Source organism: Channa argus, chromosome 6 (genome assembly GCF_033026475.1).
Source record: "Channa argus isolate prfri chromosome 6, Channa argus male v1.0, whole genome shotgun sequence".
Classification (NCBI taxonomy): Eukaryota; Metazoa; Chordata; class Actinopteri; order Anabantiformes; family Channidae; genus Channa; species Channa argus.
In genome coordinates, this window is record NC_090202.1 from 21,981,797 (window position 1) to 22,008,874 (window position 27,078).

A 27,078-nucleotide genomic window follows, 5' to 3' on the forward strand; every position below is an offset into this window, starting at 1 on the left:
GGATATTAATTACATGATTGGAAGAACATACTGTGGCGCAGTCCTAGTTAAAGTGTGGTGTAGAGTGTAAAAACCTTTCTTTGTGCTGGCAGCTTTGCTAAGTGATTTTTTTGTCCCTCCCTCCCCTTTTCATTATTGCATACATTCATCTTTTTACCATGGACAGGCGATGGTAAAGGCTCCAAAACATCTCAAAAGATGTAAGGTTTGAATTGATTCAGTCACTCCTGTAGGCTCTTGGAATTTATGGTAAAGCAAGTCCATCATATTTTAGTTGAAGCATATCCAATTCAAGCAGTGTGTCATGCCTGGGAAAAGGGCTGCGAAGAGAAAAATCATAGTGCATGGCAGTGCAGAGAGGAAAGGGTGAAAGGGAGAGATACTGAGCAGCAGAGGCTGTCTGGACTGCCGGATGTAATCAAACAAGGGTGAACAGGTTGTTCCACAGATGGCTGATCCAGAGAATCCTCCCATTTATTTCCATGCTGCAGACGGTCGCTGTCACTGTGCACGGGTGATGTCAGCATGGTGGCATTGTCTCACACTCGCCACTAAACTCTGACGCTGTTGTCTCACCTGTCTGAAATGAGTTTGACATGGAGGCATTTTGTGTGTGTGTGAGTGTGTGTGTGGAAGCAAAAGGAGGTGCAGAAATTACAGTTTAGCAACAGAGAAAGTCTATTTTCAATCTTGTTATGATTCTAAGTCTTAGAATTCAAAGTTATGGCCAAACCAATACAACTTAAAGGCTGTGAATAGTGACAAAGAATTGTAATAATTTGCCTTTAAAGGTGCTTTGTTTTCACTAAAGATTTGTGGAATATGAAGTTCAATGATGCATTATGGTAATGATTGTACAGTAATCATTGTTTTCTTAATTTCCCTGGTATTGTGTTATAAAAGATGAATTGATTTGAGGTTTTTTTTGTTTTTGTTTTTTGACTGATGTAAAGAAATGGCTCTTCCAGAAAAGGGACCAGGTTCTGACAGTTAATCTTTGCACTTCTTTCCTCAGATTGATGCCTAGTGATGCCAGGACAGTGAGCAACACAATGCATGGCACGTGGTCGGGGGCCATGCCCCTCTTCATAATGGTTCTGCTCAGACTGGCTCAAGGCCAAGAGGTTCCTTTAGTCCCAGGTAAGACTTCATATTTCTCTCCACTGGAATGTCCTCTCATCAGTGTAAAAGGCTTCATGGTCTGTCTCCATCATCATGATTTGTCAGCGTGTCAGTCTGTGTGATTGTCTGACTATAAGCTTGACACCTACGCCCTTACTTTAATGCTTTATTGTTGCCATATAAACTGTAAACCTCAAAGTTTGAAGAGTTATCAGCCATTCAGCATCCAGATTGCTGCACTGATCTTGGCAGAAACAAAGTCTTTTATAGTCTAAGACAGCTCACCTGCCTCAGGAAGCACATAAGCATTTGTCTAGCAGTGACAGTATACAGTGAGTAAAATCATCCCACTGTAAAAAATGCACAGTTGATTTACATCTTCACTTAAGAATGAGTGAAACAAACCAAAAAATGAATGGATTACCTTTTCAATATTTCTTACTAACTTAAAGTGATATCAGAAACTGCCCCAGATCTGTAATTTATGTAAGAAGTAGGACTGTGTGTAATGTAGGAGGAGAAAATTCACTTCTGAGCTACACAGATTGTTTCAGATGTGTGAAATGGTGACACTGACACTTTAATGCAATAATGGGTATGATATGCAAATTAATTGTCTGAAATATTTAGCATTTATACACTACAAACACAGAAATGACAATAACTTTCCTTATGCCCTTTCTGAGATTTTTTACAGTCTTTCTGTATAGTGTATGGCACAAATGTAAAACATTTTTTTGAGATTTTAGCAGAAATGTTGTTTGTAAGAGATGATAAACTAAACGGTTTTTAAAGCAGCTCCCCGACTGCACATCTTCAGGATAGATATGCTGTGTGGACCCGGTTTCACTAAAGACTTACAAAAAGCTCACAAGGTCCACAGTGGATTTCAGATTTAGGCTTCAGATTTGAAACTTGTTTCCGGATTTTTGTTTTTCATTTAAGCCTCGAGCCAAGTGATTAAAAAGAGGAAATAAGGAAATTAGTGAATAACCTATAGGCTTTCATTGTTACCACATTTGAGAGTCATCTCAGTTATACCATGTTGGTTCCCCTCTTTTTCCACCTCTTTGTCACCATGCAGGACGGCAGCTCCATGAAGTTCTCCATAGCAGAGCTTTTCGCTTTCACTGCTTACTAATTCTGGCTCACTTGCTTCTTACTATTGCCTTTCACTTCTTATGTATTTCCTTCAAACACCTTCATGCGACCATCTCTTAATTTTTTTTTAAATTTACTTGACAAGCAGAGGGCAGTGTGTGGCTCACTGTACTTTAATTTTAATTGCTTGAGTGTGTGTATGTGCACAGGGGAGGGATCACTACCTTGGCAAAAAACTAAGCTTGCAGCCACAGTCCTGGAGCAGGATTTGTTGGATTTCTGTGTGGCATCGGTTGGAGCTACATTACATTTGCGGTGATTGGACACTTTTAGACTAATGACTTTTTGTATCATTATCTCTTCTTACTTATTTTCAGCTCCCGTTACAGCTGAAAAGATACAAGGGGACAAGTCAGTGCAGCATCATGCATATGTAAGTGTACTGGAGTTGGGTGCAAAGATTTAACAATGGAGACAGTCTTTCTTACCGTACGTAAGACATTTGATGCCTCAAGCAAGGTGTTCAGCTTCAGTGACAAACCAGAGGGGGATGTCGGTTGTAAGTTATGCATTGTACTTTCTGCAAATGTGTCAGCATTGTAAAGAAACAGTCATAAATATCTAGATGAGGAGAAATCTAAATTCCATCTGGACCATGTGTCTTACTTCCATTGTCTCAGTGAGAGCGAAATGTCAAAGCATCACTTTGATATTGTCTTTGCATACTTACTGACTGACAGCTCTTTTCATTTCTTTGCCTCTTAAAGCAAATGCCGACAGTTCCCATAAGCAATGATGCTATAGTGCTCTTAGTAGAGGGATTTATATCCTTAGGGTTTTCAGAGGTGCTTAGTTAACACTTTCAGGTTCATTACTAATGAGTCAGTGCCTTCTGTATGTTTTACTGTGGCAGAAAAGTGAGATCAGCCTATATTGACAGAAATTAGGTTCGTATTTTACATCCAGAATCAATGTTCATTGGACTGTCCCCTATTTGTAGTGTGTGGGGGGGGTGTGTGTGGAATTTTTTACTTTTAACCTTCTATTCCCAACCATGTTGATCTACAGTGCCAGGGACATTGTGTCATGCCTCCTTCTTGTCTTGCTGAGTATGCGATATGTACAGTGTACAGAACCGAGTGTGATTCTCTGTAATAATCTGGCTCTTAGCTCACAGAAATTTGCCTGGCGATTGGTTTTCTCAAGTGAACAATTTTTAGTTTCCCAGAATTCTTTGCCAGCCTTAGTGCAACGGGTGCCTCAGATTTTTTTGGGTGTATAGATACACTCATAGAATGTGTTTTTATATTCAGTTTAACTTAACCTGTTCTGCTTTGCATCAAAGTGTTTCTGTTGTTCCTTTTGAACATGTGAGTTTTAATATTATTTATCGCGACAATCTTTATAATCATATAGGGTTTTTATTTATATCATGTTGACTTTCTTGAAACATGCAATGTTTTTGTCTGTCAATATATAAACAGAGAATTGTGGTAACTTCATACTACTAAAAGTTTTTAGTTATGAACCTGGCCTTTAATTTCATTGTCTAGACAAGCAAAATTCATAACGCAAGATATTGAATCTGTCACACCACGGTGCACCTCAACCAAATTAAATTGACTTTAATCTTTCTTCCTTCATCCAGACAACCTAGCACGGGGATACATTCCTTATGTAAAACCCTCAGTTTTGCATGTTTTTCCAGAAAACTCCAGGATAAACTTCTCCTCCATCTACAGAGTATGTCAGGTGGGAGGGGTGAGCCCTGTTTTGCACTGTGGGTTCCACTTCGTTCTCTCACATTGAATATTCAGCCTGCACACCACCCCGTGGGTGATTAAATATGTGGTTAATACAGCGCCATGAGAGTATTGAATTACATAGGAGCCGTGCTGACCTTTTTAAATTACAGAACCAATTGTGCAAGACGGCAGAGGAAGTTTATAACAGGTACTGCCAAGATGGAGCCTGGAGGAGAATGGCTCTGCTGCTGCTGTCCTGCTGACGCTCTCCTTATTAGTGTTCTGCACTATAAGCACCCTATTTGACACTCATACTTTCCTCTCACTCTGGCTCTGATTTCACTGCAAATTTTTTGCCTCTTTGTCTGTAGTACTTGTGTACAAACAGCCATTAGACCGTCCTCACAGGCGAGCGGAAACACACAAACACGCACACTCACACTTGCACAAACTAATTTGACATTTCATTTCACCGTTGATGAGACACGTATCACTCCTGACACACAGTGTAGCCTCACTCCATAAATCTTGATCGCTGGCCTTTTTCTTAGATGCGTCCTCGTCAGCATATTGGCTTTGCTGATATGTGAAGGTCGTTTCTGATGCCTGATCTAATTTGAAACTAAAGCCAGAAAAATGAAGTAGTCTACTTTGGCATCGGTCGCACGACTCCACGGAGTCACAACCATTTTTCAGGCGGGACGCTGCTCATCTTCAATCCCCATCGTGAGAATTCGAAACCTGGCTGGCAACGATACAACAATCTTTTCTTGGCAAAGGGCAGACAAAAGCTCTTTACCAATGAAAAAGTCAAAATAAAATATACAGACATTTAAAAACTAAGTGTTCAACTTTAAAGAGTGATTCCTGATTCCTACCTTTATGCAGCACTTTGCTAAATGCCCTGTAATCGTATTTAGGTGAAATATCCTCATTTCATCACTGTGCTTTTCTCTTTTCTTTTTTTTTTTCCTCAAGAAAGATTGTATCATTATTGAAGAAGGGAAGTGATTGAAGGCTTAGTGTTTCATATAATAAAATTGTTGCACAATGTATTATACAAAATGATTCCAGTCATTCCATTAAGACATATTAAAAAGCTTTGTCACAAAACAAAAAAAGCCTAAGCCTTTTTCTCTGAGCGCTGTCCATATGGATTTCTCAAAGCAAACCAATCCTGGGCTTGTCAATTGAGATGGTACATGTGTTTATCCCACTTGTCAGTCCGGGCACTTTTCCTTTTCAGTTTCTTTGCCCATTTCTTCCTTATGTTGCAATATATTCAGGGCTGTGTCACTTGTGTGGGGTTTACGCCTTTGTTTCTAACGGCGTGGGAATCGTGCTCGTAAGTGTTTACAGTAGAAATAAAGTCATTATTGGGGTGTGTGCAGCACTTGTTGATTCTATATTACCTACATCCAAGTTTAGTGGCTTTAAACACCTGTAAAAATGTAAATTTTTATATTTAAATGTGTGTTTTTTATCACGCACTATTATAGAATTATAAATTATTATGAGCCACTTTAAATTTGCTTGTTACACATTAGCTGTTTTTATGCATTTTTTTGTTCCAAATCTCATTTGCCAATAAACTATTTTTTTTTTTCATTTGCATTTCTGTTTAACAGGCAGCAAACATCATTCTGTCTGCCATATTTATCTTTGCAAAATCAGATAACCTTATTGTTTAACGCATCTGACAATGTTCCTCTATCCTGGGGCGCAGCACCCAGTGCTTATCATCTCCCTGCCGCTCACTCCATCCGGCCACCATTTAATTACAGAGCAGGGCACAAGCCAGTGTTTCCTCATCACACTCCCTCCACCCTCAGGCCATTATTTAATGATGAAAAATCTGCTCGAGGAGGTTTGGGCATTTGTTTTATTAATATTCTCCTCTCTGTTTTTTTGTCATAGAAGTATGAGAGGGGTGTCTTTAGAACGCACAGCTTTTTCTCCTCGTATTTTGCTCTCCGGCTAGAAATGTGATGCTCTTTATAACACACCTTTGGCTGAAGCTTCACAGGTATCCAGTGTGACTTCACCTTGATCCTCAGCTCACTGCTGTTAAAGCTGGATCTATAACAAAGTTACTCCAAGGGGGAAGGTGAGACCTAGGGCAGGTCACACAAAAGACAAAATCCCACTCTTTAAAAGCAACACACCACAGTGAGTGCTGTCTTGTAGAAATTACATTTAACTAAATTGTAGCAGATACTGTACGTTTAAGGGAAGCAGACTCTTTAGCTGGATTATATTAAGATGCTTTTTCCTTCTTCGAATGCACAGATGAAATGAAGTACTGCATTTAATCATGGCAGGGGAGTCATAGCTGACCAGGCCAAGGTTCACATTCTGTTTTAAATCAGACTACAGTATGACTAAATCGACTACACTAACAGTATTTATATGTTAATATATTAATTATCACCGGCTTTGGATTTAATCAGACTTTTCATTGGTCATTATGTGTTATCGGCACCATTGCTGTGGGTCGGTAAGAACCTACACTCCCATCTCAGTAGGGCGTTAATGTGCAACAGTTATCACCCCAGTGTTGGTTAGTTTAGGCACAAAAAATGCTCACTTATGGTTACAATTATGCACAAAAATTAGACTGTTGGGGTTGGGGGGAGGTTGTGGGTTGGGTTAAAAAATAAATTTAAGTAATGACCTTAACTAACAATAACAAACAGTACTTGAATTGGTGTGTTTCGTTTAGGAGTCGCAGTTTTGTCGACCTCCAATCCACCTACTTGGAAAGACATTGTCGACTGCGGGTATCAGGTCACTTATGTCCAGGTGAAGATAACACTCAAATTGGCTGTAATTAACAGATTCTCACTATGTTGGTCTCCATCATATTTCCTACAAGTTAATTTGTTGGAATTATTGCTGTGTTTCACAGACGGGGATTAAGGAAACAAATGACAGTGGGTATTCCAAACTACACCTAATGATTTGAGCCCACAAGTGTGTAAAAGTCATTCCCAGTACTCTAGTTTAAGCAAGATCAACAGAAATGGCTGAGGCTCTAATGTCATCATAAAATATGCTGACTAATTTAGTGGTTATTACCACCCACACATCCATCTGCAACCTCTAAGGCATTGTAAGTAAAAGTTAGGAAACCTTGTTTGAGCCATTTGTAAATCTAATTCAGAACTTCCTTCAAGCAGCAATATGGTGTTTTTTCTATTGATTATTCATACAGTGTGACACAGTGAGTGGTTTTAATAAGCATTTTATTAATTCCTTTGGATAGATTTGAATGAGAAACACAGAAGTCACTTCCCGTCCTATATTATTGGTTTTAAATCAAATCCAAGGCAATATTGAAACGGATAATACAATAACAGCTGCACACATTTCTTTCCACAATAAACTTCATCTCTGCTTTTCTGTAAGTGTGTGTGTGTTAGTGTGTGTTCTTGTATGGATGTGTGGTATAGTATGTTGTGCATGCAGCAGTGTTTATCGATTTCCATAAAGACATGACACAGGCACCTCTGCATCTATTCACCCTGCTCCTCAGTCTGATCTACACCCACTTCCATCCCATTACACTTACAGACACACACGCACACGCACTGCATGTGTGCACATCCCTCCCCATCCACCGAGCCACAACATCCCTCTCACGGGGTTTGTGCTGTGGGGCTGCGGGAGAGTGTCATCTCACAAATGAATTTCTCCTCACATCCCTCTCTCCATTAAAGAACCTGTTTGTGTTCCTACAGCAGCACGCAGCACTCCCCTGCAGCTGTTTGTGCTCTCAGACACAAGTTCTTGTTATTTATACCTGTGCCGTGTCTTCTCTGGCTACCAACCATCTCATGCACCCAACACACAGTAAGAGTGATTCTTTTTTTTTTCTTTTTGCCCTATTCTGTCTTTGATGCACTTTTGTTTATTCATGTTAATAGATCATTTCAGTTCTTTTACTAGTTTTTGCCCTCAAGCCAATTGATTTTGTTAATAAGTCACCGTGGAGGCTTTTTTGCTTCCAGTTTGTAGCAGCGGTTGTTTGGGCTAAACATCCTGAGGGCCACAATAATGTGTAGCAGGCACACCCTGACACCAGATCCTTTAAACGCGATAAAATCAGGTTTTGTTTTTGTTTTTCAAATAGTTTTTTCCTGGTTATTTTACTCCACTAACCGAGATATAACTCAAACTGCAATTTTATTTTCAATGTCCATGTAAGCAGAACTCTATATCTAATTTTTAATTCTAATGATTCTAGCGTATTTCTGTTCTGTGACATCTTTAAAGTTGGAAATTTAGATTTTAAATGGCAGTAAAATAGTACAGTTAGTCGCAGTGATAAAACACTGTCAATTTTTATGCACATGGAGGCCATGTCATTCTATTTTCACATGTGATGAGGCGCTCAACAGGCATTCGTCTCCACAAACTGATGATTTAGATGCTATACTCAGTGTAGATTGGATACACAGGGACTCGCAGACAAATTGAGCAAGATCCATGATTGGAAATCTATTTGTGTACGTGTTTGGAAGAGCAATGAAAATCTCTGTCTCCCCAGAAATCACAGACGGAGCATTCCAGGCGCATTTGTTCATTTTCTCTTCATGAACAAGGAAGTTTTGCCTAATCAGCGTATGTTTTTGTGTGTGTGTGTGTGTGCGCGCACGCACAGGGGTGTGGATAAGTTAGACCAGTATGAAAAGTTTTTAGGTTCAGAGAAAAGAACAGTTAGATGCAAATCACCCCGAAATTCACTGCTGTATCTTGATGTTACATTGAATTTGAGTTTTGAAGTCTCTGCAGTACCACTGGGTATTCTATGCATATAGACTAAATAGCCTTTGTAAAATACTGAATTGTGAGCTCAATTTCCCATGCACGCTTATCCTTTTCCCTTTCCCATTTGAGACAAGATATTGGAGATGATCCCCCTATTCTGGCAAGTGGCTGTTTTAAATGGAAGCTATTTCAGGGCTTTCATTTGTCAATCAGTCTGAAGAGTGTCTCCAACGGTGGCTCAATGTGAAGCTGTAATTGTCAGCGTCCCCTTCCGCCCAATGCGCAGCCTGGCGTTTTGCATGTGAAAGGGTCCTGAAAGAAGATGTGAGCGCTGAATTAATATCCAAACCGCCTTTTGTCTCCATCCCTTTGGCTTCTGCTGCCATGAGACGCTGAGGCACAGACATGTGGACAATCAGTGAGACAGAGAAGAGGCGTCTGGCTTTTTCTTTTTTTTCTTTTTCTTTTTTCTTTTTAAGTGAAAACTCCAGATCCAACTCAAGGGGGTTGGGTGTTTTGAGCTGTGATGCAGCATTTTACAGATTTTAACAAATATTGCATCAATATTATATGTGAGAAATTTCAAACAAATACAGGCGCCATTAAATAATTAATGTATGTGGTTGTCTTGATTCAGTGTCTTTAAAACACTACTTAACTATTACTCTTTAATGCCCCTGATTACACATACAAACCTGAACACAAGCAGGATGATGCTCGTTGTTACGATAACCATAAAAACTGGCCCAGAGTGTCATCTGGGGAAGTTGAAAAGAAGTTGAGCTTTATGCAGATGTCATTCAACGCACATTAGTGGGAAAAAACCTGACACCAGTAAATTGTTTTTGTTCTTTTCCTGAAGCTGAAACCCATTGTTCTCTGCTCCATTCAGTTATATATTAAAATAAGATTTTATTAAAATTACTGCCCAGTCAGAACTGAGTATGTAAATGCTGAAGACAATGAACGTCCTGGAAAGTGAGGACGAACGAATGGTCTGTGTACTGTTAAAGGGGCTAAACTCCTAAAATCCGACAGTTTGCTAAAAGTTATTGTTTTATACAGTATATTGCCAAAAGTATTTGCTAACCCATCCAAAAAAATGAATTCAGGTGCACAAAGCAAGGTCCATAAAGACATGGATGAGTGAGTTTGGTGTGGAAGAACTTGACTGGCCTGCACAGAGTCCTGACCTCAACCCGATAAAACACCTTTGGGATGAATTAGATCAAAGACTGCGAGCACTGTGTATTATGTATTTCATAAACACACTCCTAAACCTCGTGGAAAGCCTCCCAGAAGAGTTCAAGCTGTTATAGCTGCAAAGGGTGGGCTGACGTCATATTAAACCCTATGGATTAAGAATGGGTCTAAAGGCAGGTGAGAGAATACTTTTGGCAATATAGTGTATGTTTGTGCTTAACATTTAGTGCGTTTGGGTATGTGTGTAGCACTGAGGGCTGTGTGCTGTACTGTAGAGGCTTCCTAGCATTGAGGTATTGGGAATGTGCGTATCTGTGTTTGTGACATGAAATATTAATGTGCATTGTGCTTCTAAAGCAGAAGGTCAGGTGTGCAGAGAGAATGTGGACTGTACAAAAAGCTTTAAGAACAGGAGGAACCAACTGGACTTGAGCTATGTGCTCCGGCATGTTTCTTCGTTTAAATAACTTTTTGGTAATTTACAAGATGATATAAAGTAGCATGTTAGCGTAGAATCCAGGCTGTGGTATGTGGTCCAGCTCCGCCTTTCCATTCGCAGAAACGATAACCAAGCTATGATTCCACAGAGCAGCTGATAGTAGTCTATCAGGAAGCCCTGGCATCTATTGTGTTTTTCGGAAATGAAATGCTGCCATTTTATGAGTTTCCCTTATCTCTTCCTAATGTTGTTGTCCCACCTGCACCCTCATAATCTCTACAGGCACTCATAGCCCAGTTCCAACACTCTGCTGTCTACTGCACAGGTAATGATTTGGATAAGAAATGTTAGGGGACACTGGGAGATAGGATTACTGTCTAGACTTGAAGAATTTTCCTGTTTTGATATAACGGTACGTAAGCAGAAAGATTAAAAAACTAAAATAGGCCTGTCTCCGTTCCACTTGAGGTATTGCCAGGCACTGCCAAAACTTTTGCCTTCGTTTCAGTTTTTTTTTTTTTTTTTTTTTTTTTTTTTAAACTAGTATAGCTCCCTAAACTCTCATATGGGTTTCACAACATCACATTTTCCTCTCCTAGATGACATGAGGTGACATCCTCTGAGCAGTAGCAAAGTCCGTTTGATGGGCTATAAGAGATTTCCCTGCACAAAGTCCCTGCCCCGATGATCATGTCCAGGTAATAAGCCTGATATACTGCCCAATTCCCCTAATGTTTACAGCAGCCACATGCAGCTTTAATTAACGAAAGAGGTGCTCCTGTTGCTCCAGAAGAAGCTCACATGATCAATTGTTCCATTTAGAAACACACATATATACACGCACTTCAACTCAAAGTCAAATGGAAAATACTTTAAAGCAACATTTGCTAATGAAGGCCGAATTCAGGTGAGCGATTGGAAGATTAGTTCACCGTCAGCGCAAAGCTTGGCCCAGCAAATGGTGTACGAAGAGACGCTTGGAAATTCATTTAGAACAAAAAGATTTTCCACCCTTATCTCTCCATGTGAACTTCACAAAGAGCAGGATGACATTGGTTTTTATTACCGCGGAACATCAATGACGAGCTGGATGAGCGAAAGTGCTGACGAGAGGCAACGGGCGGGTGATCAGTCACCGGCTGAGTGCCCGTCACAGCCGCTCAAGGATGCTGAGAGGACGTTGGCCTCTGTCATGCTATTGCCTCGAAGAGGAGCCCCGTGGAGGCTAAGTACTGTATGAGGGGTTAAACACACACACACACACACTTTTCAAGGAAAGTGAAAAACCATCAAGCACTCAGACAAAGGCACACAAGTATAGAAAGACTGCCTCACATACACTCAGCACACATTTGTTTTTATAGACAGCTCGATGGTGACGATGATGATGATGGCGCTGATGCCGGTAGAACCCCGACTGCATCCAGGTGACTTATGTCAAGTGTCAGCTTTTCTGTTGCTCTTTTTCTTTCCCTCCCTCCACTTGAATCCATATGGTGCACATCCCCCACACTCTCTGTCTCATATTAATGTCACGGCTTCGACAGTAAGGGTGAGCGAGAACAGAGCTGGCTCTGCCATCTTGCCGTTCTTTAGTTTTATTGCCTGTGTCTTGTCACACCTTCAGGCTTTGGTGCACAAGTGCAGCTGTGTACTCAGCATTCACTTTTATCTGCTCTATGGAGTTGACTGCACAAGGCGCCTTGAAGGTTATGGTGACCCCCCTGAGCACTAGCTATTTAAAACCACATATTGATATATCCTTCATGCCCAGTTATTGGAATAACATTAGTATTAGTCACAGTTTTTATACATGGGTAGATTTGATGGCAAGTTAATGACCACAACATGTGGGTTCCTGACCAGTTGTAGTAGCTTTGTGCATTGTTAAATGGTGAAGGTATATCTCACACCTAGTAACCTCAGAACAACTTTTCGTATCAAGAGATAATTTTAGAAAGGTTTCTTCAAGTCTATTTTAATATAACTCACACACTCCTATGCATATCAAAAGCAACATTTGTCACTGCAAATATTCCTCCTTACTATACAGACTGTAAAAAGACTAATCTATTTCAAATTAAGTGACAGGTGGCAAAATCTACTGGATACTGTAGATATTAATCTACTGTTTAGCAACAAATACATTGTAAATGAAGAAGAAGGTGATAATTGATTTTAATTACAAAAATCAAGAAGTTGCATTTTTTGTATTCCCAAACAAATACACAAATAGGCGGCCAAAGTTTTTCCAAAAAAAAAAAAAAAAAAACTGACTGCATGGATTTAGTTTATCACTCACTTTTGAGTCACATTATGTAGTGATCTCTTTAGTACCAGCATAGAGAAGAAACAGCCACTAATAACACTGAGCTAATGTGCACCTTTTACTTTGGAATATGTTTACACCGTGCACAAACTTTTGAGTGACCTGAGGCGGGTGTTAAATATATCAGGTTGGAAAAAAGTATAAGGCTGAATTTAAGCAGCTATTTATTTTAGGGCCTCTGAGTAAAACCCAACTTCTCAACTTCCTTAGAATAATACTTGTACATGTATATAGCAACATTGATCTTCTTAAAGCCTTAAATAGGTTTAAACCTGCTTTTGCTTAAATAAAAGCAATACACTTTAATTTGTTCAAAAAAATATATTGCATCCTAACATAAGGATTAACTCAGTACACTGGAAAATGTAATTGTGTTATCAGGTTAGTTGTATATGAACAACATTTTTAGTTGCTACGTCGTGACGATGCCAGCTGTGTGTAACGACAGGGTGGGCTTGGGCAGAGTCCAAAGATGCTGCTGTGGCACATGATGGACAGAATGAGTCTGGTGTATATCCAAACACTGTTACATGGGGGTGTGTCAGCATCCATCTTCCCTTAACTGTACCAGTCGTCACTACAATGAGGTGTGTAACAAAGCTTACACAGAAGGTTACTCAATTCGCCTTTTTATTCCTATTTTTACAAGCTTTTTGCATTTGGCAAAACAAACAAACAAAAAAAAAGTACATTGATTTTAATATCAAGGTTTTACGATTGTTTTTGCAAAAATGTATGTGAAAATGAACAGTGTAGAGTAGGTAGTTAATCATGGTTAGACATTTGTTGCGATATCTTGTGCGCAGTGTGACAGTCTCTGTAAAGACCTGAAACTTAAGAACAGCACAAAACTGCCTCTTCATCGTCTGTGACATCCTTTCCCTGGAGTTCTTCATTCAGTATTTTGACTGAAATTAATTAACTCTGATGCCCTTTATCACTATGACAGTGCTGAGAGATGTGAAGTTGACAGTGTTGTCTTCATGATTTCTCATTTCCATATAAACAACAGCAACCTGCCCACTTACCTCTGCTCTGCTCATAAATTGCACAGCGCTCGCGTGCGAACAAACACACTCCCAGGTTGCGCTGCACTTGGCCACAATAAAACCAACACATTACCATAGATAACTGCCCTTCACAATCTGACAGTTCTTTTTTTTCTACTTCCTGCCCGTGATACAGTATCACATCATCTGGATGAAGTGCTGGCAGGGGCAGAGGGTGTGGGAGACAACATCATTTGCCAGGGCAGCTCATTAATTGGCCACTGAAGTCTACGTAACTTCTATGTGCATGGGTTGCATCCCAGTGGTGCGTTGGTGGGGGGAGGGGGTCATGCCTCTCCAGACCTTTCTGTGTTGGGTTATTAATCTTGCTGTCGGTGAACTGTCATTTGCGTTGTCCTCACCCTTCTCCACCCTTCTCCAGTTCTATCCTGAACGCCTGCGGTTATGAACAGAAAGAAAAAAGGTGGTTGCGCTCCGTGAGGCTTCCACCAATACCCCACTCATCTAATCACTTGATCAGAGCTGTGTTTGATGTTGATTGCTGTGAGTGGTCGTAGACCAGTTAGCAGAGACACCCATGGGGTGGCTCATCTTTACCTGTGTCTGATTGGAACATACTTGACAGTAGAACTATAGGACCAAACTGCACTGATATTTTGCGGGTTTGATAAAAATGAGACATCGTTGTACTGTGTGTGTGTGAGAGAGAGAGATAAATTATGTTAATTTCCTGTACATACACTGCAAAGCTTGGTAAACGTCTTGCATGCTGAACAAGTCAATCGTGGCAGAAACTGTCCTCAGAGTGTGCTGACATGGTCATTCTGTGCATGTCTGAGGGAGAGGCCAAGGTGCTGTGCTCATGTTTCCTGACCCCAACAAGCAGCAACAGCAGTAAACAAAGCACAGTGATCAGAATAACTCCACTCAACCCTCCCTCAGCAGCGATGAAGTTGCATTCCAACCACGAGATCACATTTTAGACAATGCCGTTTAATCTTTCATTCATGTGCTTTTGTCAACTTGGAGGCTTTGCAAGTGTTGCGCTCATCATCCCAGCGAGATGAATTATAGAAATGAAAGAGAGAGTTATTTATGAGCTGTGATGAAGTGTTACCTGCACAGTGAATTGAAAAGCAGAAGTGAAGGGGGTTTTTGTGCCCTGTATGCTCAAGCTACTTGAATATCCTTAAAGTGCGTACCGGTGAGATGAATAAATGAATCACATCTTTAATCTTTTATCCATCATCTTTTGTCAACTTCAGATTTTTGCACAGACTTGAAATGGTTACGGGTAATGCTTTGATATAGTCCTGCATCACGCGCTCTCTCACAGATTGCTTCAAATAGTCCACCTCAATATTTCCATACTCGGTGACAGTCAGTACTGAGCCTCATGGCACAGTACTGTACGTGCTCTTAGAGACCCTGTGACAGTAGCAATAACGAATGACGAGACTCCCTCTTTTTAACAGCACCAAATGTAGCCAGCTTAGCAATTACAGACTTTAATGAGCCTTTTAATGACAGATTTAACACTTGTCTTATAATTTTATCGCAGCTATATAAATCGATGAAGAAATTTCTGGGCCATTTTGTGAAGCCTTCTCCTGAACCCAGTGACAGACACTTTCACCCTATCTATTTAAAAGCACATGGAGAGCCATTCAGAACCAGAGTGTGTCTGTGTGCAGGGAATGATTGCTCTGGAAGTAGCTGCAGGGTTACGTCAAGGTGACTATGTCACTGTGTCATTCCTGGGCGCCCTCATGCGGAACATTGCTTATTTATACATCTGATTCCTCTATTCAGTTGATTTTGCAGCTCGTGCGACAACAGATCAAGCCAAATTCCCCAAAGAAGCCTGACAATCAATAGTGAGGTAGCTGACGCAGCGCGCTGGGACAGGGTGTGAGTGAGGAGCTGACAGGACTCGCATCACTCCTGCGTGACATGTCCTCAGTACATCTGACATGTGCTGTCAAACATCGACCCCCTCGCGGCTGTACCACATCAGCGTTACCGACGTCTGCAGTAAAGATTTACATTGGTTCTATTCAAGTTCTTTGCTTTCTTTGTTGGGCTTGTGATAGGTTAGTGAGGTCAGCGTTCTACAGTCAACTGTACCTTTACTCTTGTACCTGGCTATTGACTGGTGTGTGTGGTGTTGTCTTCCACTACCACGGCTTTCTGAAGGCATTTCCAGATGTTTCTGCTCTCCTGCCAGATGTTCAGTGAGAACTGCGCTGCTTAGTATTGATTTACCATCAGTCATATACCCAGAATACTGGGAACAGAATGGATAAATAATGGATAGGTGATGGGGAAAAGGATTGGGCTGTACTACTGTGTCAAAGTAGGATTTAAGAAATATTCTGTGTTTTCTGTATATAAGTTCGATCTGTGCCCTTTGTTTGTTCTTGCTTTATAGTTCAAATCCTCTCCTCTCTTTGTGTTTTTATCTGATTCAGTGAGTCTTTACATTCCCGCTACTGTCTGTAAATGTATGTGAAGTCTTAACCTGGGTTTCATCATGTTTCTTTGTTGTATCATGGTTCAATAGTTTTTCGTCACTTTCTTGCTTCATGAATGTTGTCTGTAATTTGTGAATGAAACAGGCAATCTGTGAAATGTGGTTCTGGCACATGGATGTCCAGACGTTGCAGCCCATTTTACAGGTGCGCCTTTGATTTTGGTTTCAGCCAGTCTCTCATTTCAGCTCTGACTGAATTACCTCAGGGGTTAAGGATGAACTAACTTCAGTCAATCTAACAGAGCATTTTTCTGCTCTGCTTGATTTGCTTTCTTCAGCTGATCAGCAGTAATGGTAGATGGGGGCAATGATTTGGAGCGACAATACTTAGACTTTGACTTTCATTTCGCTGCTTAAACCATCATGACATAGTTTAGAATTTCATTTTTTTCTGGTGCTGACTGACTAAATCGAGTGCGGCTGCGGCTCAGTTGATAGAGTGGCCAACTGTGGGGTTAGCGGCCAGCTGCTCGACGCCATATGTCAAAGAGTCCTTGGGCAAGACACTGAAACCCCAACTGCCCATACCCAGCCACTTATGGGGATGAGCCAAAAGTTGAAGTTGCTTGAACTGTAAAAACATCCGCCCACATGATGCAGTGACCAGAATCCTGAATAGGGTGTTTACATGTCACATGTCTGATTTTAAATGTGCAGAACCTTTAACCAACATATTTTGCCAACCCAGTCATAACTGGGATTAGACACCGATAATACCAGTCCACATATGAATATATGTGGATATATAAATATATTAAGGCCACTTTTAGTAAACACCCACTGTCTGCGTCCATCATTCCAAAGCTTTGATGAATTTAAGATGAATTTATTCCGTCTGTCACTGTGGTTCTCGGGCCACCTCAAGTTTGCCTAAAACTGACAAATACTCTCCCTTCACCCACCATAGCTGAAAGCTCTTCCGTGACCTGTAGTGCAGCTTTAGAGCTGACACACACACACACACACACACACACACACACACACACACACACACACACACACACACACACACACACACACAAATTTAGTAGTGACAATCCATCACATAGAAAAGGCCCCATGGCTTTTAGTGTATTAACACGCATTAACACTTCGCTCCGTGCTGAGCCAACCCCCACCACATCTTTCCTGCCAGCCTTTCTCTGAACATTGATGAAGCCAGGGTGAAACAGACGTTTATTGTTCAATACTATTGACCTGCAGATTCAGAATGATTTATCTGCCTTTTCATTGGAATTGTTTTTTTCTTTGTGTGTGTGTGTGTGTGCGTGGAGAGGGGGTATGTATAGTCGTACCCCTAGAAATGCCCCAGTGCTGCTAGACGTCCATTGGCTTTTGACTTGATTTATCTGTGTAAAGAAGGAAGTGAAGAAAGCTGGAGTGCAGTGACAGGCCAGTCCATTCATCAATGTAAAGGCCGGTCTCCCCTTGAAACAGGGGTAATTCCAACAAAGTCCTAAGTACACCACTGTGGTCATCAGGAAAAACTGAAAACCATCTGAGAATAATAGCCTGTACACTTCAAGAATACAAAGCCTCAGACAGGCAATGTCCCTGCTTTTGAAATAATGCTTTAACCCGCACACTACATCCAGGGCTTTTACTTAAACATATTGTACGTTTTACCCTGAGGTGGAGGGCACAGGGAGGGCTACATCTCTTTATACCCAATTAAGCTTGCCATGGGAGGTAGACGGTCCCGACTGGAACCTCGCCTCCCTCGGTGCCCCATTAGAGGGCTCAGAAGCCTGTAGAAGACTGAGTCCCTGGCGGCCAAAAACCCCTGACCTAGAGCCAAGGAGAAGCACTGCAGCTCCTCTCACCTAAAATATACAGACGTGACTGCAGAATAAGAAGTTGCCTGCAGTTCAGGGGAGACAGAGGAGACTGTACAGTATGTTTGGTGTGTGCTGTGTGTGCGCCAAGAGAGGTGAGGAAGGCATTCTATGTTTATATTTAGAGAACAGAGGTACGTCTGAGGCGGACCTGGAAAACAAGAGACTAAAATGCAACAAACACACCTGAAACTTTTAAATGTTGAAATGCTGTCTCAGTAGCCTTGCTTTGTCCTCATTTCTGGTGTCTCCATATACGTGTGGGCAAATCAGCAAAGGAGTCGCACTGAATATGTATTTGTTTATTTGTGTCACTTTGTTAGTGTTGCTGCCCTGAAAATCCATCCCTTATACATATACCCACCAAAGTCCTGACAAATGCTCCAGCGTGCTTGTCCACTGCTTTTGCATCAATCATAATGCATTGTCCCCCCTTGTCCTCACTCTCATTTGGGATCCGTCTGGCCCCGGCAACGGAGACGGAGTAGCTGCAGCCTGTCTATTCCAGCAGCACCATCCAATCTGTCCCTGCCTGCAGGCTGCTGTGTCGATCTGTCCGCCACCCCGCAATCAATGACCGAGCAGACAAAAGGGAGAAATCCCAGCAGCAGGCTCCAACTTTGTCAAGTCCTACAGGTGTGAACCTCTCACTGTCTAGTACCCTGTCTTCTCTTCATACCGTTTTATCTATGGCCCCCGCAGCATGCACCCACAGACCCCCATCCCCATCACACACTTTGTAGCAGACAAAGGAGCAGTGAGACGGTTATGTTTGCTGTAGTGATTATTACTACAACAGCAAACAGTTTGGGTTCATCATCTGCATTACCAGCTGTGCCTTTTTACTCCGGCTCCAAAGCTTTTAATTTATTTTTTTCTCTGTAATTTCCCTAACACCTCTGTATTATTGTTAACCACAGATTAGGAGCACATATCTACCTGACCAACTTTGTCCCCTAAACTGTTTTTAACGTCAACTTTACGGGAAAGGGCAAAGGGATTTTGACTTAATGTCTTAAAGTGACATTTTCAGACAGAAAATGAAGTGTGAGGTGCTAAATGTCAACCAGAAAGTCAAATCATGAGTAATACTTTGCATTCTTGTCTCAATTTATGTTGCTGCCTGCCTGGGTGGACTTAAGCCATGTAAGTGATGAAAGATTGCCACAGAGGATTTTATTTTATTTTTTTTAGGATTAGGTTCATGATCCTTTTAATTTCATCACAAGCTGCTAATTTATTGGGAGTCACAAACTTGGCCATGCTAACATGCTCTGAAATGTTAGTTAGGGGATGTTCATCCATTGATTAGAGAATGAGTAGCTTTAAGACATTAGACGTGATTTACAACATGGTGGCTGGAGTGGTCTGAGGCTGTCAAGTATTCAGTGATAGAAGATAACTGCCAGGAGACAAATCTTTTAAGGTTCATTATAGATTGACACTCTGCACGGACGTCACTAACTGTGTATTACACATAGCTTCAGTTTGGTCTCACAGAGTTGGAGGCTCTCTAATGTCAAGACTGGGGCCACAGCATCAGTACGGGCTCTTGAGGACTAGAGGCGATCTCATAGGCCGAAAAATGAGGAGTAATTGGTAATTCGGCCTGCTGCTTGTGAGGCTTCTCAGTAACTGCCTAAATAAATCGGTTGGCAAGAGTTTGGTTTCACTGACTGCAAATAAGGCTGTTAGAAAAGAGAGAAAAGCAGAGGGACACAAAAGACACAGAGACAAATGGAGAGAATGAACACTGAAAGACAAAGAGTCAGACTTGCAAATTGACAGAACGATGGAGAGAAGCAGAGACTTCAGACACCTGTAAAGCTTTTATAGCAATTAAGAAGTTGTGCATTCAAGAAAATCCTATTAAATCGAAGGTAATGTGTTATTCTCTACATTATTGCCTGACTTGATGTGCATGCGTGAAAGAGACGGAGGCAAAACAAAGAGGGCAGATTGTGTGGGTGAGAGTGAGTTTGAAGCTTTATTACCAGCATATATTGCAGTCCAAATTACAAATCTTGGAGCAGTTATTCCCACCTCGAGATGTTACTTCAACCCCACGTTTGAGGCAAATCATCCTGTAATGATATTGCTTATTGCAAATGAGGGAAGTGATGGAAGGTAATGAATGAGACGGGGGTACAATCCGATAAGGCGGCACCTAACTAAGTGGGTCTCTCCTTCTCAACCTTCAGCCGGCCGACCCCTTCTCCCGCTGCTCAGACCATTATTCAAACCGCAACCAGACGATTCATTTAGGCTGTCGGTGAGCAGAATTAGATTCCCGCTTGAGTGGCCATTGAGTAAAGCATAAAGATGTTTTCCGCACCAAACATGCAGCATTTACATAATTTGAGCTCAGGGTTGTGGCGACAATAATAAGTTATGATAAAACTGTCATTAGGGGCAGGAATGTGCAGGGGAACGGGAGACGCACAGTTGAAGATTAATATGGGAGCTCTCCACTGTGCTGAAATGTCAGGGGACACAGTAATGAGAACCGCTTGGGAGGGATAACATACCTGTATGGGCGGGCAGGGGTCATCGTGTGCGCCTGCATATTTCTGTGTGGCTACATCTGTGAGTTTTTGTGTGACGACTAACCTGAAAGTCAAAACGCTGCGGTGCTTTTTTCTTTTTTTTTTTTTTGTACATTGAGCACGTTGTTACAAAATGTTTACTGCTTCTACAGTGAGATTACAATCTAAAGGCTACAGTTACAGCGGACTAAATGCTAAATTGGTCACATGAACTACACGTGTGTAATTATGTTTGAATTTGTTTGAAACTTAATTTAGGGGGTTTTGCCTTTCACTGTTTAATTGTATTTCTAAGTACCTGTGAACAAAAGTGTGACTTCATAGGAATCTTATATTATAGTATTAGATCCCTATGATTGCTGATTACATTGTTCCCAAACCCTTTTACTACTATAACAACGCCCACTCAAGGCCTGGCTTTAACCATGACTAAAAGAACTCATGATGTGCCTGCTTAATTTTGCCCAGCCCACTCCTGTCTCTATAATTATGGTAGCAAACTTATCTTTTTGCATATATTTAGATAATGTATTGTGTCATAAGACGCAGGTTTATCAGCTTGTCACACACTTCCTGCCTCGTGTGTTTAACAATCCTCTGAGCTGCATCTGTTTTTGAAATCTGTGTTAATGGTCAGAGAATGTGTTTAATTAATCAAACAAACATATCTAATAGATGCTACAATGCAGGAGTAGCTTCACAAGGACATGGCATCCAGGGTAATGTGCAATTTGTCACAGGCAGCGGCTTTAAACAGTACATTAGATGGACATCAACTTGGATTTATTCATCCCTGGACAAAGGCAGCAGCAGCAGGGAATGGGATGTTTGGTCATTGTAGATGCTACAGAGAGCATTTGTTGTGTGGCCACTGCTACATTTCACAGAGACTGTCGTCCTTTTGTGGAATCAGTAAAAGATGCTTTAACCGCAGGATATAGTTTTAAAATGAATGCGCTAACTCAGTGGTCTCTCTGCTGCTTTATGTGCATTTGGCTTGTTCGAACACACAGTGGACGCAGTGTCCAGACTAAAACTGTAATCTCACTTGAGGCTCTGCTTCCTTTATGTCCATAAAGATGTTATTTATGTTTAAAAGAAAAGCAGTTGTGCTCAGAAAAAGATAACTGCACTATTAGTTTAATAATTCCACTCTCCTTCTTCATCATTTAGACAGATTTTTCCTGATAATGTTGAAAGCCAGTAGTTGAGCTACAGTAACTAAGCAATGGGTGGGAAGCGGAGATACAGTGACGCCATCGCTGGGGGACTGGGGCACAGCCATAGCACAACTTAACAAAGATTAATCTCTTCCACTTACTGGGACCTGTGTGTTTATTTTTGGACCATGTATTTAGAGGGGGAGCACTTACCATATCCATTACTTTCATAACCTTTTTTTCATTAAACAACACAAGCACACTGAATTAATAATCTCAATAAAGGGTAGTGCAGTCATCGTCCTTTCTAGGGCGACAATCCCAACTTCCTATCGCAGGTTTTCTGTCAGTGCTGGTCTCTTTCTTGCTGATGGCCTCAACGTGGTTTAACTCGAGTGCCACTGTGGCATTGACGAGCTGCCTCTGAACCCAATCAAATGTGGAGTATCTGGCTGTGTCAGGCCGATCTCTCCTGACACAGGGCTTTATTGAAAAAGCTATAGCCCTTTATGGAGAGAGTGTCAATTTCAAGACAAAGTCAAGATGGCAGTTGCGCGGAATCCATATTTAATAGTGGCAAACGGAGCAAACACAATTCAGGAAAATCAATAGTACTTTCACGTTTGATCATACGTCACCTCTCTCTGAACTACTGCTTACCTCTGTCCTTTTGTCTCCCTGAAAGAAGCTGTGGGTCTCTGACAATGAAGTCAAAACAAACATTTAACAGGTCCACTTCTCTTTGTGGTTTGTGGACAAAGAGTGATCTATGGCTGCGTACAGTAAAAGGACATTAAATTGATCAGTAAAAGGACAGAGGGAGAATAGACTCCGATTTTCTAATCGGCTATTGGCACAGATCATTCCTGTTGAACGTATTACCACGATAAATCAATTTGGCATCACAATGTGCATGTGCAGCTTTAGTCCACAAGTAAATTAAATAATCCTCAAACTTTAAAACATGGTGTAAAATGCAGCGGGAAGAAAAAGTAAGTATATTTGCTGTGCATTTTTTGTTGTAATGGAGTCCATATACTGGACATTTTAGACAAGTCAAACTGGCAAAGCGATTGAAAGGTAAGTGATATGATTAAATGTCTTTCAATCATATTCTTAACCAGCAGTGAGTAACACTGAGGTTAGGGTGGTGTACGCGGCGTCTACTTTAACCCTGTTCATTACCCGGCAGCTTGTTCAGCAGATGGGCCATCACACCATCAGCCGTAACAAAGAGCAAAGGTGAAGGATGACTAGGAAAGGAAGGTGGGAGGGCAGAACGTGATGACCTGCTGACTTCTGTCACCTGTCTTTGTCTGCCATTTTTTTGTCTCCAAGGTTCCCCCCGCCTCCCCTACTCATACTCTGCCTCTGAGCCCCACAGGTAGTGTGGATTGTTTGGTGATGAAAGGCTTCAGTAATGGGTCTTTTCTATATCCAAGTCCAACTAAACTGGTGTGACAGCTCTTCGCTCTCGCCAGACCCGGCTTTATATTGTCTCTGTCTGGGAGTGAATACATTTTGAGTGGATGAATTTCATTACAGACCCGTGTGTGTGTGTGTGTTGTCCCTCACACATGCGCCTCTGTCAAATAGCCATGAATTAGGTTACATATTTGGCCTGATCCCAGGTGGGCTGCAGAATGTGTGCATGCAGTAAATCTGAAAGCTTTGACCCCCAGAAGAGCAGTGTGTGGTGACAGCAAACCCATGAGGAATGAGAGGGAAGAGGGAAACGGCTGTGTCAGAATTTACTTAACAAGCAAACAATGTATCATAACAACCAATGCACTGCTTTTCTTCACATATTTGCTCACAGATGCATCTTGTACTGACGGCGTTTGTGTCTACTTTCTGGAATGTTATTTTGAAATTCTAGCAGGAGAAAACTATTGCAGTGCCAGCAGGGAAGATGATTGACAAGGGAGCCTTCCTTGTAATGTAAAAAAATGTGCCTCTGATTGCTGCTCACTCATGCAGTGGAGCATGCTGGAAAATACCGAGCCCGCTGCAAGCTCCAGGTCCCCCATCGTCGGGCAATGTGTCCCCCACCAACCTAACGCTCAATCTGGTGTACGAGTGCCCATCCCTCCTCCCCCCCAATTCTATCTTCCACCCCCTCCTTCTCTACTCCTGCTCTCGCCTTGGCACGCACACTCTGGTATGCACTGAAATTCAATCAGATGCTTAATTACATCTTAACATGGGTTCCTACCAGCTGGCTTTATTCCCCTGTTTCTGATTAAAGGGATTAGAAAAATGAAATTTAACAGTGGATTTGCATACTGCTCTAAAAGGGGGACTGGCATGTCTCTGCGGCTGTCTGGCCAGTGTTTGCCACTCTTGCTCCCTGTAGTCTATCAAATAAGGAGGAAAACACACAAGCATGTTCCTGCCGCCAACTCCGCACACCATCAAGAACCAATTATGAGAGAAAGGAGCTGGGGATCATGTGTTATTTCCCTACATCGCACTGAATACCAGAGACAAGAAACAGTACCCTGTGCACAGGTATTTGGATGCATAAAGGAGACACGGGTATGTGTGTCTGTGTACTTCAAACTGCCTATTTCATTTCTGTAGCTCATATCTGCCTGATGAATGGCATCCAGAAGAACCGGGTGGCTCTAGGCTCTTTGCTAATGGGGCCAACTAGGCCCACTATCCAAGCTGTGCAAAGAAAATGGGCCCATTAATCACAGAGTCACCACCATCATCTACATATGATTATGCTCCTCGTGTTGGCGAACTCGTTACTGCACTGGAATTATTGTGACATCCTGTGGTATTCTCCACTCTTTCATCCCCTTCTTTATCCCCCTCAAAATAACTTGCCGGCTTACTTTTCAACTTAATCCACCGTCCGTAGCCAAACCAAATCTGGTTACACACTCACTGTTGATTTTATGCAATGAAAAAGTGATTCGGTTGGAAGTTTGTGTTAATGGTATTAAAAGCTTATTGGTCTGTCAATTCGAGAGCCATGGAGGGAAACCGTGTAAAAGAGGTGGGAAAGTACAGCAGATAAGTGGGGTGGGGAGGAGGCAGAAGAGGAGAAAGAGGCTTGAGTGTTTAATGTGAGCATTATGTCAGCATATACTTCAGGTAAGTGTGTGTTTACTTTGACCAATTAGTGAGCACTTACCCAGTGAAGCCGTTTTGGTATCAATTTGGGAACAAACCAGATCAATCATTAACATTTTGCTTCTGATGAAGGACACTGTAATTAGTCCCCATGAAACAGTACAAGGAGGATGTGCTCTAGGAAAGCTCCACATTAGCAGGCAGAGCTGTGAGGGGGATTTGGCCCTGACAGTATCACAGCACGAGCCTCTACTGCCCCCTTTTGGAACTGGAAAGAACATGTTACACTCTAACCTGCAGCCACACGGACTAATGCACACAACATAATGTAAGAAACACATTCATGAACATCACAAGCTCCAAAAACAAAAGAACAAAACGACAGAGTAATGTGTATCATCCATCACCCACACAATCATGTCACACACAAAGATGGTGACATGATAAAAGATTAATTGAGCATTTTAACATGAATGTTCATTAAAAAAAAGAGCTCTGACAGGTGTGTTTCCTTTCCTGTAAGAAACTAAAAAGGTCCGTTTGGATTTGTGAGAAGATAAGCGTGTCCTCCACATGAGCCGGTGCTTTCAGTGAGTCTCACATCCTTGGCTTATATCGCCACCTCCTGGCCAGAGGGTGTTTTTCATTACTTCCCCGCATAATCGAGTAGCGCACACAACAGCTGGTGCTAAAATTTCATTTCCATATAAATACAGCTTCACTATTTTTATTTCACGTGTATGACATTTTCTTATAACTTTATGGTGTAAATATTTCACACGGGCGACTTTTGCAGCCCTTTAGAGATTTTCTTCTAGCATATGTAATTTCTTTGTTGCGGCACAAGGGTAGTTTTGTTTAGTGTCCCCCAGTGCAGCACAAATTTTAATAGGAGAGACGCACATAAACTCATGAGAAACATGCATATACACATTCTTTAGACTTGGAATGTTTTCTACTGTGGTCCAAAGGAAGAAATTGAAAGCAATAATAAATAAATAAATTAGGTATTCATGAACGTGACAGCATCTCTCCTGGTCCCTTAAAATGAGATCTACTGTGTTTCTGCCTGTAACTCTCTGCAGACACATTACCACCGCGCTACCATCGCTATAAAGAAACGATAACTTCTTATACCATTTCTTAATGTTTTCAATTACACTACGTGTGGCAGGGAAATAAAACCTAAATGAACGTTAGTATTTTCGTGTTGATGTGTTGCCTTTACATTACCGTCCAACACATCCGATCGTGTTACACGCTTCTCTCTTCTACCTTCTTATCTTAGCGACTCAAGTGCCCGCCCCTGAGGATGGAGGACATGTGTACATGTATATGTTCTGTAAATAATTGATTCCAATCAATTTGTGGTGTAAGTGATCATGTAGATAGGGAGCAGATAATTTGCAGATCTAATCTTTAAAAGGTCTAATTCAGGACCCGCAAGGTTTCTCTTCACACCTGATTTGCCTTCAGTGTCCATGACCTCCCTGGGGTGGAGTCTGGGGCGGAGATGGCTCATCTTATTATTGACCCAGTCCCATGCTTCCCTCTGCTGGGCAATAGACAGATTACAGAGCTGACCTCAACAGCAGTCTCCTTACATCCGCTGTATATCTGGCACCTCTTTTGAAGCCTGTGCAGCTCTGCTTTGAGTGCTCGTACACCTTTTTATAGGACACCAGCTGTCTCACCTGCTTCTCATCACACAATCCAGTGAACACAAACTGCTGCAAAACAGCTCTTTAGAGACGCATTGAATTAGAGGCACAGGGCATTAAAAGATGCAGATCCACAGTTATGACACTGCAATAATCATGAATGAGGCACATTTACACTGAGGGCTACGTGATTATCGCATGTGTACAAGATTCAATGTGCATAGGTTCCCATGTTCCCAAGGATTGACTGAAAAAAAAAAAAAAAACACATTGAGAAGTGCTGTTGGCTTTAGGGCACCCTCACTAAAGGGACCTCTACACTAATAACAGTGTGGACTTTTTTTTTTGGAACATTGAACATAGTTTACAGCTATGAGCCCCTGGCAGCTTGTTTTGGTTTAACAAAAGCAAATTTTGCAAAGAGGATAAACAAAGGTGTCCCTGCTTTTAGCGTGGACCTGGTGCTGTGTAATTGTGCCTGTAGGAAATGGACAGAATGAGAATAAATTGTAGGGTTTGAGGCTTTGGGCATTGTGAGCA

At 41.6% G+C, this 27,078-nt stretch overlaps 1 protein-coding gene across 2 annotated transcripts in view; it reads left to right on the top strand.

The window, feature by feature from the left end:
- Positions 1-27,078, top strand: part of robo1 (roundabout, axon guidance receptor, homolog 1 (Drosophila)) — a 210,193-nt gene that overhangs the window by 20,024 nt on the left and 163,091 nt on the right. For both annotated transcript variants that reach the window (XM_067506379.1, XM_067506381.1), the window contains exon 2: positions 1,016-1,140. In XM_067506379.1, coding sequence (XP_067362480.1) covers positions 1,020-1,140 — 121 coding nt within the window. In that variant the 5' untranslated portion in view covers positions 1,016-1,019. The remainder of the gene's footprint in view (positions 1-1,015; positions 1,141-27,078) is intronic.